At 43.5% G+C, this 12,515-nt stretch overlaps 1 protein-coding gene across 1 annotated transcript in view; it reads left to right on the forward strand.

Moving 5' to 3' along the window:
* The first annotated feature begins 2,976 nt into the window (after positions 1–2,976).
* Positions 2,977–12,515, forward strand: part of Erp44 (Endoplasmic reticulum protein 44) — a 46,095-nt gene continuing 36,556 nt past the window's right edge. Inside the window, exons 1-4 of the mRNA XM_077687485.1 lie at positions 2,977–3,158; positions 6,520–6,595; positions 6,690–6,799; positions 9,024–9,069. Of these exons, the coding sequence (XP_077543611.1) occupies positions 3,102–3,158; positions 6,520–6,595; positions 6,690–6,799; positions 9,024–9,069 (289 nt within the window). The 5' untranslated portion in view covers positions 2,977–3,101. The remainder of the gene's footprint in view (positions 3,159–6,519; positions 6,596–6,689; positions 6,800–9,023; positions 9,070–12,515) is intronic.

Here is a 12,515-nt window from a genome sequence, read left to right on the forward strand (position 1 = left end):
GAACCTATGATGTCATACCAGCCAGCTCTGAGATTGGCGGAGGCCGGCAAAAGCAAACGCAAAATAGGCAGATCTTATAAACTTCCCGAGCGAGCTATTTGCGCTTAAATTTAGGGCACTGTTGGAACTGCGCGCACTATGCTTGGTTAGATGCACAGCACTGCGGGGCTTTGGGGTTGTCTCAGACGACACTGGCCGATTGACGCAAGGGACGGTGTCTTACTCACTATATTTGTCGAGCGAGCACTATGTTTCTCGAAACGATTATTTTCTCCATGAACAAAAACAAGCCAGGTTTAAATAAGGTCACAAACAAACCAAAGGCAGAAAACGGCTTGCCGCGCTGTGGTGGCGCCATCTAGGTTGACTAACAGTAAACATGTCTCCGCTCCACTGCAAGTTTAGCTGAAAGACCTGTTCTTAAGATGTCATTGAAAACGTCGTTCAAACACACGTTTTGGCGCGAGAATCAAAATTTTAGCTTAAATTTGTTAATTTCGCAGTGAGTAAAGCATCATTTGCTTCCATACAAGCCGGGGGGGGGGGGGGGAGGGGGGGGGGGGGGGTTGGTACTATAGAACCCGAAATCTTTTGAATAAAACAAACTTGTATTTTGTCTTCATGGCCCCTTCAACTTCACTACGCAATGCAAAAACATGGAAATTTCTTTGCTGTCAATATGACCGGTCTTACGAGCAAGGCCCTAGGGCCTTTTATTATTGCATTTTCCTCCTTTTTACTTGGCGAAAGTGGGACACAGCAAGCATTACAAACGAACAGACAGGTTTGCTTGCTGAAGTTCTCGCTGAGTAAATGGTTCAGCTAGCATTTAAAATTCTCCTAATTTAAACGCCCCCTGCAATAAGCGATAAACTCTTTCTTTCATGTTTTTTCTTTTTGTGCCTTCAAGCACTTCGAAAGCTAGAGGTATCGCCAGCACACAGCTGCGCTGCGGGATTTTCTCGTCGCAGTCGATACTGCTCCTTCATCTATGCACACTCTACCACGCCTCATGGGCGTGCGCAGCGAACCCCTAGCTGGAGCCAATACGTACCCCTTCCTGTGAGCAGTGCTGTCGAGCTCTGACCTCGAAGACCAGCTTCGGCCGTCGCAGCGGGCAAATCTCAAGGAGTCCTGGACTAAGGAGCCCACCCATCTGTGTTGGTTGTAATAAACGTTTATTCTCTCTCTCCTTTATTTCTACTTTGCTTTTCTTGCTATTTTCTAAAACAGGCAATTAATAGCGTTCATCGCTGCAACTGAAAAAAAAAAAACCGTCCAACAATCGCGGTATGGCTTGAGTGAAGTCACTCTAGAGAGAGGCAAAAATTAAGAACAAGTTTCTAGGTTTACTGATTAGTGTATAGCAGCAATAATTGCCCTAGACACGCTTGCTGACTATATTAAAAGGCATTTCAGATTCTGAAAACTGTTGCAAGGAACCTTTTACTTCCAGAATTGCGAGGCTGCAGTAGATCACTGCACCAAGCTCGTGGTTCCTCGTACTTTTACTTGGACCCATAACGGTGTTATTCGCCGCTGGTCACAAGCCGAAGCACTTTTTCTTTCTCTCGAAAATTCAGCGTTTCTTTTTAAGTGCGGGGTAGACAGTCTTGTGGTCTCAAAAACGTTTTAAGAAATAAAGTATCAACAGGGTAGATAATACGTTTGGAACTGAACAGAAAAAAGAGATATGCCCAAGAACTTTTTAACACTGCAATTTTCACAATTACCATCAATATCAAAAATTAGGGGCACAAAATTACAAGATCGTGACACAGCACAGAACGAAGCTGTATAAATAACATAACGTTATGCGCGAATTGTTGCATATTAGACCTATTTTTACAAATAAATTATTGGCACCTACTTTCACATGTGGGTGCAATTCTTCAGAGCAAGGGTAAACACGCACGCATGGCATGAATCGCTTTTTCGTCACAAATACCTCAAGGAAGTATGTTGCGCGTTGATATCAAATGGTATTTTTTTAATATTTGAAATGGCCTAGCAAACGTTTGGCATTGACGTTTGACTATCTCAGTTACATAATGCCATATATATGCCGGAATTAAAAGATATTGTCACGAAACATAAATAAACAAACCCAATGCATGGTTCGCGGCAATAATAATGGAATGAAGATGATTCGTGACACTAACTCATGGTTGCTGTCATGTTCTAAATTAAGCGTTGAGATGAATGACCAGGAAAATGAAACTAACGAACTCATTACGATCTGCGGATGAAAGCACTGGAAGGTAGTGTGTGGTTCTTTGATTTCCCGTCTCGGGATCACTGCTGATAGTCCGCGGATAGACCGAAGATTCTCCGCGCCATAGGCATATATGGAAAAAACGGGAATGCCGGATTGCTTCTCGGAGAGACCGCGGTGAGTCCCAGGCCAGTTCTTCGGCCATCGGTATGAAGCACAGCGCGCCTGAAAGCGCGCGAACAGCCTTCAGCATAAGAAGCCGTTAGTGCCACGTCACAAGACGCAACGCATTCGTAATTATCCGAAAACTACATTTCAATAACTTTCCGCCGAACAATAAGGAACGAGGCATTCGCCGAATACCAGAACTCTCACGCTAGAACTTATACGCAGCCAACCGACCAAACAAAATTGGCGCCAAAAATAATTAACCTCGGGCGCAGGCCTCTACTAGGGTGTCTACTAAAAAATTCCCAAGGAATTCCCAAAGAATTCCAAGAAAATTCTAGAAAGTCAAGTTTGCCTCTTAGAAAGCTATTTATTAAAAGTGTAAACCCTCTCAAATTGTTACAATTTATTATCAATTATTTTAGAAGTTAAAAGCCTCCAAAGGTATCAAAAATATTACAACAAAAAATATAAACGTTAGTTAAACTACAAAAGTTTTGCATATTTATCTATCAGTTACTTACAATATTAATTATTTGATAATGTTAAAGGTATCGGTTTTTATTATTTTTGTTGATTTTGCGGTACGCACTGAGTTTGAGAGTGCACTCACTTCTCACACGTACCGACGTTCGTCGCTTCATGGCAATGTAACAGTGTCTCCAAAGCTACACCTTTAAATTATAGGCATTCGGACGTAGTATCTGTGTCATGAAAAATGCATTGTAACGTCGTGAGCATTTTTAGCCATCTTATAGGCGCTGTTTTGTTCTTGGTGAGTACCATTTCATCAAACAGGTGTGCTGTCTGGTGGGGGTTTTGGTTGAGTGATCTGGTTTATTGTGCATGTAATTTTACCTTCGTTCTGTTCCTCTGTCACAAATGTATACGTGGTACCCGTCGGGCTTGTGTATATATACCCAATCATGCCTCGCACCAAGCCCATTCAGGGCGGATGGGGGAAAAAGCCGGTACACGTTGCACCTGTGTTCACGGCGATCGCGGGTACGTTGTCGGCCCTTTCACCGTTCCGACTGATGAAGTTCTCCCCCAGATCCGGTTTTATGAATATTGCGAGATTAGTTGCAAGATACCAATGGTGTCGGTATGTGGTTGGCCTCGCACAGCGCGAAACCGCGTTAGGAACATGGGTCCCAAAACTCATTTGGCGGGGGCCCGCGTGTACGTCACCATAACATCACCTTCCCTTGTGCACGCGAAGTAACAAAAAAAATACCGCGGGGGGGTATTTCGGTTCCGCTTGTGTTCAAAGCGCCGTGCTTGGTATTTACTTTTGGGAAAAATGCAGTGGACCAGCGCGTATGGAACTGCGTCGCACCTTTCCGGCAAAAGTATTCGCGCGAATTTCCGTTCGTTCGTTTGTTTCCGTTTGGTTCATTCGGGACGAGAGAAAGCGGCTTGGCAAACTTGTCGCAGGGAAATTCGACGTGCCACAGTGGTGATCGTGCTGGCCGTTGCCTTATCAACCTTCTTACTAGCAATTCTAGCGCAGTTACTTTCGCTGTAATAGTTCCGCCTTGTGTTGCGAAAAATTTGCGGGAAATCCGTCCTTGATACCGCCTTCAAGGTGGAAGTTCCGCCTTGTGTGACGAAAAATTTGCGGAAAGTCCGTCCTTGATACCGCCTTCAAGGTGTCGTTAAACACGAAGTTTAGTTTTAATTTGTACGCCTTTTGTTGATTGTTAACAAAGGCGACATTATTTTTAATCGGTTTGATTCTTGCAAAAATGGCAATCGCCGGTTCCTCGAATACGTTTTCTGCTGATTTATAGTGAAAGAAATTTTTAAACTTGTTGGTACATGGAAAGGCCCGAATGCTTGTTTTTCGGTGTACAGTTGGCACTTCTGAGAGCCCAGGGCGAAATGTACGACGTTCCTGTGTTGTCAGCCGCAAACCTACCACGTTGAATATATTTTGTACTTAAAAGTTCAGAACATCGGGTAACCAGCCGCAAGAAAAAACAAGCTGCAGCAAGCTGCGCCGCCTCAGAGAACAGCTGCACGTGACGTGTGCACAGGTGTTGATTGGTCTTCCTCCAATGCTAGATGCACGCGTGTGCTGACGTTGCCAGCTGCCATGTGAACTGGAGGCAGAAGGTAATAGGCAGTGCATGGGGCGGGCCGCACAGTTTAAACCCGCCAGCGAAAAAGAAAATGAGTGTTTTAGCTTGCAACTGACCGTGCTGAGGTGAAGGGTTTTAAACTTTGCTCGTTTGTGTGTTACACAATTTAAAAAGAGTTTGTGTATCACAGTCGCATTTCGTTCGTGCTTTGAATTCTTTGCATACTATGTACTTCCCATCACTACTTGTTGCCCCTTCGCACCAGTTAGTGCACTATGCCATTAATTCGAATTTGTAAATTAAATTATGTTTCGGGTTTCCAGGTGAAGTAAAGTAATAGGTGGCTGGGTTTTGTCTTGTAAAGGTAATTCAAGATACTGCTAACAGATTGGGGTTTCTTTTAGTCGCGTGTCATGACATCACTATATCAAACATTTAGCTTTTAGCTAAAGTGTATTGTGTACTGTAGTTTATTAAGACAATGATTCAGTAGCTTTTGCTTATTCTTCACATCATGTTGCTTACTGATGTCTTAATTTATGCTGACATGATGTCACACTATAGAAGGCTTTGAAGCAGTTAGGACATAGAGCACCTAGTGTTGCAGATTATCACAGTGTACACGCAAAATGAGGGGGGGTGGGGGGTGGCAGGGTTCTTTTATACTCTATTTGCACTATGCAAAGCAGCACTGCCCAGTCGTGTACACGTTCATTTTTACCATTTCAAAAAAGCGCAGTCTAAACAGAAGTTTATTTAGAAATGTGTGATTGTGTGTGTGTGTGTGGAGGGAAGGGGGGGGGGAATAATGTTTATGACATTGTGTTGCAACACTGCTGCCAAGCTAGATACTGCTTACTGCATTGCTGCCACTGCAGTGCTATAAAATGCATTGCTAAAAATGCATTGAAGTGTGAGTTCTGATGTTGCTTAAAACCTTTCCTTTATAAGTGTAGCACACTTGTCGCTTCTCAAGCATTCGAGTCTCCTGTTAAGCAAACTCTGTGTAGTGCTTTTCTGTAACATTTTTTTTTTTTAGTATTGAATGTTTGTACTGAAATACCAACTTTCTCATGGGAACACTAAGTGATCATTTCCTTTAAAGCACACTGGAATCGTAAGGGCTTTGAGATCCTCAGCTTCGAAAGACAAAGGGCGGTGGGATGAGACTTGGTGTCAAGTTGGAATGGGGATAATTTCAAAGAATCCCGCCATACTCGTTTAGGGGTCGGGGTGTAGTGCTGCAATGCATGAAGGCGGAGGTTCAAACCTTTGTTGTGGAGGCTGTGTTTTTGATGGGGGTGAAATACAGAAATTCCAGGTGTGCGACATTCTGGTGCACATTAAATAACTCCAGGTGAGGCGAGTCGAACTTATCTCTAGCCCCCCATGGCAGCAACTTATTTTTCAATGGAAGAGGTGCAAAGGAAAAATGCCCGTATGTTGACATTTATATCTTTGGGCTTATTTAACATTAAGTCTCTTTTTGTACTCACTTCATGCGTGACATTTAGTGTCATGGTGTATTTCAAAGAAAAAAAGCTGCTCCAGGGATTTAGCACTTAAAAATGTGGTGGAACTTCGAGCCTGGTCACAAAATGGGAGCGAAGCGGGTTTTGATAAGCATTGTTGGTTTCAAATTAAGCGTATGCAGCTGATCATTCAAGACGTCATAATGTGCCATGTTATGAGCTCGGGGTGAAGCACTGCCACGTAACATGCTGCTTGGCACACTGTGGTCACATCACTTTGAGTAACTAAACCAACTGTCCTACAGCAAGGGCATGTATCATAAAGAAAATTTTCAATATGACAGCACACCATGCAAGTAAAATCCAAACGTGTTGGATTTTGTTTGCTGCTGATAGTGTATATTAAGGTCTTTGTAAAACTGTACAGTTTGCGCTTTGCATTTGTAACCTCTTTCTCTCACCCTCTTTTTAGTTTTTGTTTGAGCACTGCTGCATTTGTGCCTACTTGTGGACCGTGTTTGCTCCTACTGTATGGTAATATGTACTGTATTGTTAATGTTTTTTCTTAATGCTGTTTCAGTTGCTATCGAGTGCAAGACAAGTCTCTACAGAGAGTGTGGCAACATTAACATCTTCGAATTTTGATGACTACATTGGTATGCTTGCCAAGCCCTTATGCTAGTTATGTTCTGGAATTTATGCTAAATACAGTGCACTTAAACCTTTTTTCTTGTCCTCTGCCTTTTGCAGGGAAGCATGAGCTAGTCTTTATTAATTTCTACGCTGACTGGTGTCGGTTCAGCCAGATATTAGCTCCAGTCTTTGAAGAAGCAGCGAAGAATGTCCAAGAGCAAGCTAAGGTTGGTGCAAGTTGCCTGCATTTTTTTTTATTTTCCTTATATCTTGTGCATGTTGCTTTAAAGAGAATGCATGTTTAATAGAAATCAGGGAACTTGCCACTGATTAAGGGAAAAAAAATCAGTGGGGATGCAACTATTTTGTTAGGGACGTATTATCATTGCATTGTATTGTAGACTGTAATTTAATAACGAGCATTGTGACGATTAAATTACTTGTTAGGATTACATATACTACCCACCATGTTGGCTCATTGGCCAATGCGCTGTGCCACTGAGCACAAGTTCTTGCTTTTGATACTTGGCCACGGTGGCGGCCGATCTGCTTGTTCTGCACACTGGTGGTTGGTCAACTTGAACTAAAGCTGACTTTAGCCTAAATGAACATTCACGAGACATTTCTTTTAAAGCAAGAGCATGCTGTGGAGTGCCATAATAAAACCAATTGTGTGCATGTGCCGTAGAGGCATTATACTATTGTCTGACCAGGCAGTCGGGCATTGCATTGAAACAGAAATCGTTATGACGACCTTTGGTGCCACTGCATAACTTATGAGATCATTTTGTGGCATATGCCGACGCTCAAACGTAATCCTATTGTAAAAGGCTTCCCACTTGCATTTTTATAAAGTTGTTGAAGTGGATTGTTACATTGTCGTTTGATTCTTCACCGTTATCGGTGCAAGTTGTGTGGATTGGCCCTTAGTGATGACACACGTCTTCATGCTTTCACTGCCTTCTACGGTATTTTAGAAATTCTGCATGCAAGAATTCTACATCTGTTCTCATCAAACTGATCTGTCTATCAAGACTAACTTGTCTTTTGTCTTGGGTATCCCTATAAGTAAATCAGTTGTTTGGTACAGGACTGGCAACCTGACTCCAGGTGTGACAAAGTGCATTTATGCTGCTGTGATCGTTGCGTGGCTTTGATAGGTGTCGGATATCAGGTGCTCGATGTCACTTTGCGCTGCTTTGTTATCTCGCTTTAGCCTGTATTTTTGCTTGTTCTGAGCATTGCAATAACAGAATGGTACCGCCAGCAAGCTTCTTTGGGGCAGGAAGGATTTTTTTATAGTAGCTGATAGAACAAGCAAGGGAGTCAATTTTTACTTTGAGCATTTCGTTTCCATTCCAAACAGCTGTGTTACATCGAAAACAGTTACTGCATGTTCGTTGATTAGGCTTACATTGTAATTGTGATTCGGTTGTTTTAAAGGGACCCTGCAGCACTTATCCACCGACTACTCATGATGTATTTTGGAATAAACTCTATTGTCCCAGTGATCTCCTTCTGCAAGGATTATAAAAATCCGTTCCCTATCACCGAAGCTACGAGCGATGAAAAATTGCGCATAATCGGTGCTCATGGAGTTCCCTTCAGTGGCCTTCGATACATCACAGGCCGGGGAGCTTTCTCTTTTCCCCCGCATGCTGCCTGCTTGCAAGCGCGGGCTCAGGCTGGTAGGGCGTTTTTTAAGCAATAAATGTTTGCTGTCGAGTGGTCTGATTGAAAGGGAAGTATTTAGCTCTTCACTCAAACTCTGCGGGCACGCAAAACACAAAAGTGACTCCAAAACTGTTCAAAATGTTTAGACATAGAAGAGGTTGGTGCACAGCGTTGCCGGCAGCGGATCGTCACAGGAAATGCGAGAAATAAGCCATGAAGCTGACCAGCAAAAGCCAATACGGCAGCCACTGCGGCAGCCACTGCTGAAAGGACGTAATTACAGCGGTGCCAGTGGTGCATAATGAGGGAAATTAAAGAGAACATAGTTGGTTTTTCCGCGTCTTTCACTGCGATTTGCATGCTTATTGCTTCACATGCACGTGCAATATTTGGCTCGGGTATTCCTGGCAGCGTATTCTAAGCGTCGCGCAGGTTTATGTGCACTGCTCAAAATGTGTTGAGAGTTCCTTTAATATCCACCAACACATATAACCTGAAGGGCACCTTTTTGTGTAGGAGTTTCCCTTTTGTGTATTTTTTAGCATTTTTTTTTTCTTTTTGGTGAAAGAAAACTTCCCTGCTACGAAAAGACTGGCTAGGACACAATAGTAATCTTCTTACCTTGCTTAGAAATGCAATTCTGCTGCCCAGAATCACTCGCTACTTTGCTGCTTGATAACTGGTCCAGTATGAAGCTTTGCTACTCCGATTCAGGAACATTGTTGGAACTGCTCCCAAATGCCGAACTGATGTATTTTAAACTTTTTTTCCTTTCAGGAGGCTCACAAAGTGCTCTTTGGAAAAGTGGACTGTGACAGAGAAAGTACGCTTGGCGTTTCTTCCTATTATCCTAATCCTCTAAAACAGAGGGAAATTCATAAAATGGTCATTGGAGCAATTTTATGAGTCTCTCTGTTTTGCAAAGAATATTTGGCTACCCAGCCGTGTGCCAGTGACTGTCATGTACTAGGTCATAAGTTTGTCCATCAAAACATGATTTTTGAAGGACAGCATATTCAACACAGTTAGGAAACTGGAATACATTATGGAATATTCTTGGGGTTGGAGCAGGCTCACATGTGGAACTGCCCATGTCTGTCACCACAACCACATAAGCGCTTTGTCCATGCAATGTCACACATTGCCGCATGGGAGATGGGGCTTTTTTGTCTGTAAACTTATGCTCGTATGTGCACACAGCCAACATTGCAAACTAATGCAGTCACTATGGTAAGCTGCCACTCTGTGCGTAACCTGGCAGCCGCTTGTTTGTTGTTAAGTTTTAGGTGTGTACATGGCATTGTATTCATGCCAGGTTAGGTTTTAGGTCGGTACATTGCGTTGTATTCGGGCCAGTGGCTGCTCGCGCTTGGGAGTCCGTTAACGCGCATCAAAACCTATAGCAGACTTTTGTGCAGTGAGGGAGAAATTACTTGAAGGGGACTTGGCTCTGTATCATCTACAAAAATGCCTCCAGCGTAGTGCAGCCAAAATTCTTGGAAATGGCAACGTAAAGAATTCCTGCTCTTCTGTGTCTCTGTTTGCTTATGGCATCTCTGTATTGGGAACTAGAGCAGTTGGAATATAATCAAGCCTTTATTTATACAGTGAATTCAGAAAGAATTGCAAAATATAGCAAAAACCCATCTTTCAACAATACGGTTTTTAGCAATATACTGAGTATAACTCCACTGCAACTTGGCACCGCCAACTTATTTTGTAGTCTATGGTACAATAAGCCAGTTATTGCAATGCCACTGTGTTAAGTTGTTTGTGAAAATTGGGTCTGACTAAACTGAACCACTTAAACGAGAAAAATAGCTCTAGATTCTGAGGCACGCTTTGAAAGTACAGTTAACGCTCTACATGCAATCTTCCAACCTTCCTGCCCCCTCAAAACATAGCTTGATTCATTATGTGATGAATTCAAGTGCGTACAGTGGGAATGTACATGAGTGCCAAAGCAGACTGCCAAATCAGAAATGTGGCAAAAAGGAGCACTTTGTTGCAATTCTCATCTGCAGTGGGTGACACGGGTGCACCTTGTCAACGTTGCCAGCTTAATTTTGATGATTTGAAGGGAGGGGCCTTGTTAGGAAATGCTGTCATCTGTGTGCCACTAAAATGGGAACTCTATTGTAAGAGCCAATGGTAGCTACAAAGGCCATCTGGGACAGACGTGAAGGAACAAGGAATCTTTTAGCAACCTGGCTGTGGGGGATTCTGGAGATCCAGGAAGCAGTGTGTCTCATATCAAAGCTGTAGGTGTATGGAAAAATATTCCTGGGGAGTTAAGGAAATGGAGAAAGCCTCCCTCCGTTGGTAGCTGGCAACCACTTACGAAAAAGTGAATGCAAAGAGCAATGCTAAATAGCCTGCCTTGCTCATCCCACCTGTGGCTCTTTGAACACGGTTTCACTGTTTTTCCACTTGCATTCCATTTCGCCAAAGCAGCGTGCATTTCAGTGTAGGGTTTCACCTGCCAGGATCTCGGTTCCAGGGTCATCTAGTCACTCCGCTTCGTTTGCTAAAAGTTATCTTGAAAGCAGTAGCACACGTGTCCAGGATGAGAGCCCTTTGATGCTTGTGGCTCCCTGTTTGATACACTAAATATCCAGGGTGACTAGAGTTTGATATACTCGCTGTGGTGACTCACGGGCTAAGGTGTTCTGCTGCTTAGCGGGAGGGTGCAGGTTTGATTATCAGTCACTTTTCTTTTTTTTTTTTTTTGTGTGTGAGAGAGAGAGAGAGTGAGAGAATGCAGAAATGAAGGCACCCAGGTGGCAAGATTTTGGCATACGTTGAATACCCTTTGGAGGTTAAATTAATTCTTAGTCCTTCATTGCAGCACGCCTCATAAGTCAGGTGTAGCTTTGGCACGTAAACACCCATTTAAACTTTTTTTAGTTTTTATAGACTCACTGCACTTTTATGCCTACTGTTTTGCTTTAGGGTCTGCTTGGTTCAAACAGGTATCACTGCATGTGACTGCATCCCATTGCTGTTGCTCTTTTCGTGCTGTTTTGTTCTTTTTAAGAACCTCTATGATCGCAGTCTTTACAAAAAAGTGGGATGTTAGTGTGCACGGAGTGTCTACGCCAGAGGTGACGAATTACCGTATTTTCGCGCATATAACCTGCCCCTGCATGTAATCGGCACCCCCACTTTCAGCCCATCAGAAAAGGAAAAAAAATCCTCGCGTATTGCCCACACATTTGATACAGGAAAGACTGCACCAAGGCTCAAGCAACACATCACATACTAAGTAGACAGAAAAAGTGTATATTTAGCTAGTGGAATACACCAACTGGAAGGCGAAAGTCACAATTCAGTCAGGGTCACTGCTCTCGCTAGAGCTATCACGAGCTCATCGTTGTTTTTTCTTCCTTGTCCTTGTATGTTTTGTGCAATCGCTGCCATGGAAGGCTTGGTCATCGTTACTGCAATCGTTACTGCATTGGAGCTTTGTGGCACAATGCACACTGCACCCGCCGCGGTGGCTCAGTGGCTAAGGCGTTGCGTTGCTGAGCACGAGGTCGTGGGTTAGATTCCCGGCCGCCGCCGCCGCTTTTCTGATGGAGGCGAAAAGCAAAAACGCCCGTGTGTACGAGATTTCGGCGTACGTAAAAGATCCACAGGTGGTCAAAATTAATCCGGAGCCCTCCACTATGGCGCGCCTCATCATTTGCGTTGCGTCGGTGCGTTAAACCCTACAATCAATCAATCAATCAATCAATCAACAATGCGCATTGCCATGTAAGCTGCACTTAAGTTAAAACCCTGTGTATTGTCCGCACCCCTACTTTGCCACTGAAATTTTTGCATATTTGGTGGGGGTTATACGCGCGAAAATACGGTAGCATGGAGCCCTTGTTGTGTTCTTCAAAGTGTTGGCCGTTGGAGTCAAGAAAAGCTAGGTCTTAACTTAACTAGGTCTTTGGGTTCACTAGGATCAAAATTGATATGGGGTGATATATTAACAATGTAGTCTGGAGACAATACTGCATTAATCCTGCTGACTAATCCACAGAATGTAGCAGACAACTGGGCTTATTAAAACATTTATTGGTATAAATGTAGCATGTGGCGTTTTTTGATCGGTGCAGGTGCCTTGCATTGAGAAGAAAAAACTCCCCCCATCTCCCCGAAGGGGATCGTGCGGAAATGCGAATGCATTGGGTGCATCGATGAGTGCGCTGCGGCAAGCAGTCACGGAGAGAGGCGCGCGCTCCACTGCATTTATATATATTTTTCCGAGCGCAGCAAGCG

This window comes from Haemaphysalis longicornis, unplaced genomic scaffold, assembly GCF_048455015.1.
Source record: "Haemaphysalis longicornis isolate Haplotype H1 unplaced genomic scaffold, Haemaphysalis longicornis Haplotype H1 scaffold_1, whole genome shotgun sequence".
Taxonomy (NCBI): domain Eukaryota; kingdom Metazoa; phylum Arthropoda; class Arachnida; order Ixodida; family Ixodidae; genus Haemaphysalis; species Haemaphysalis longicornis.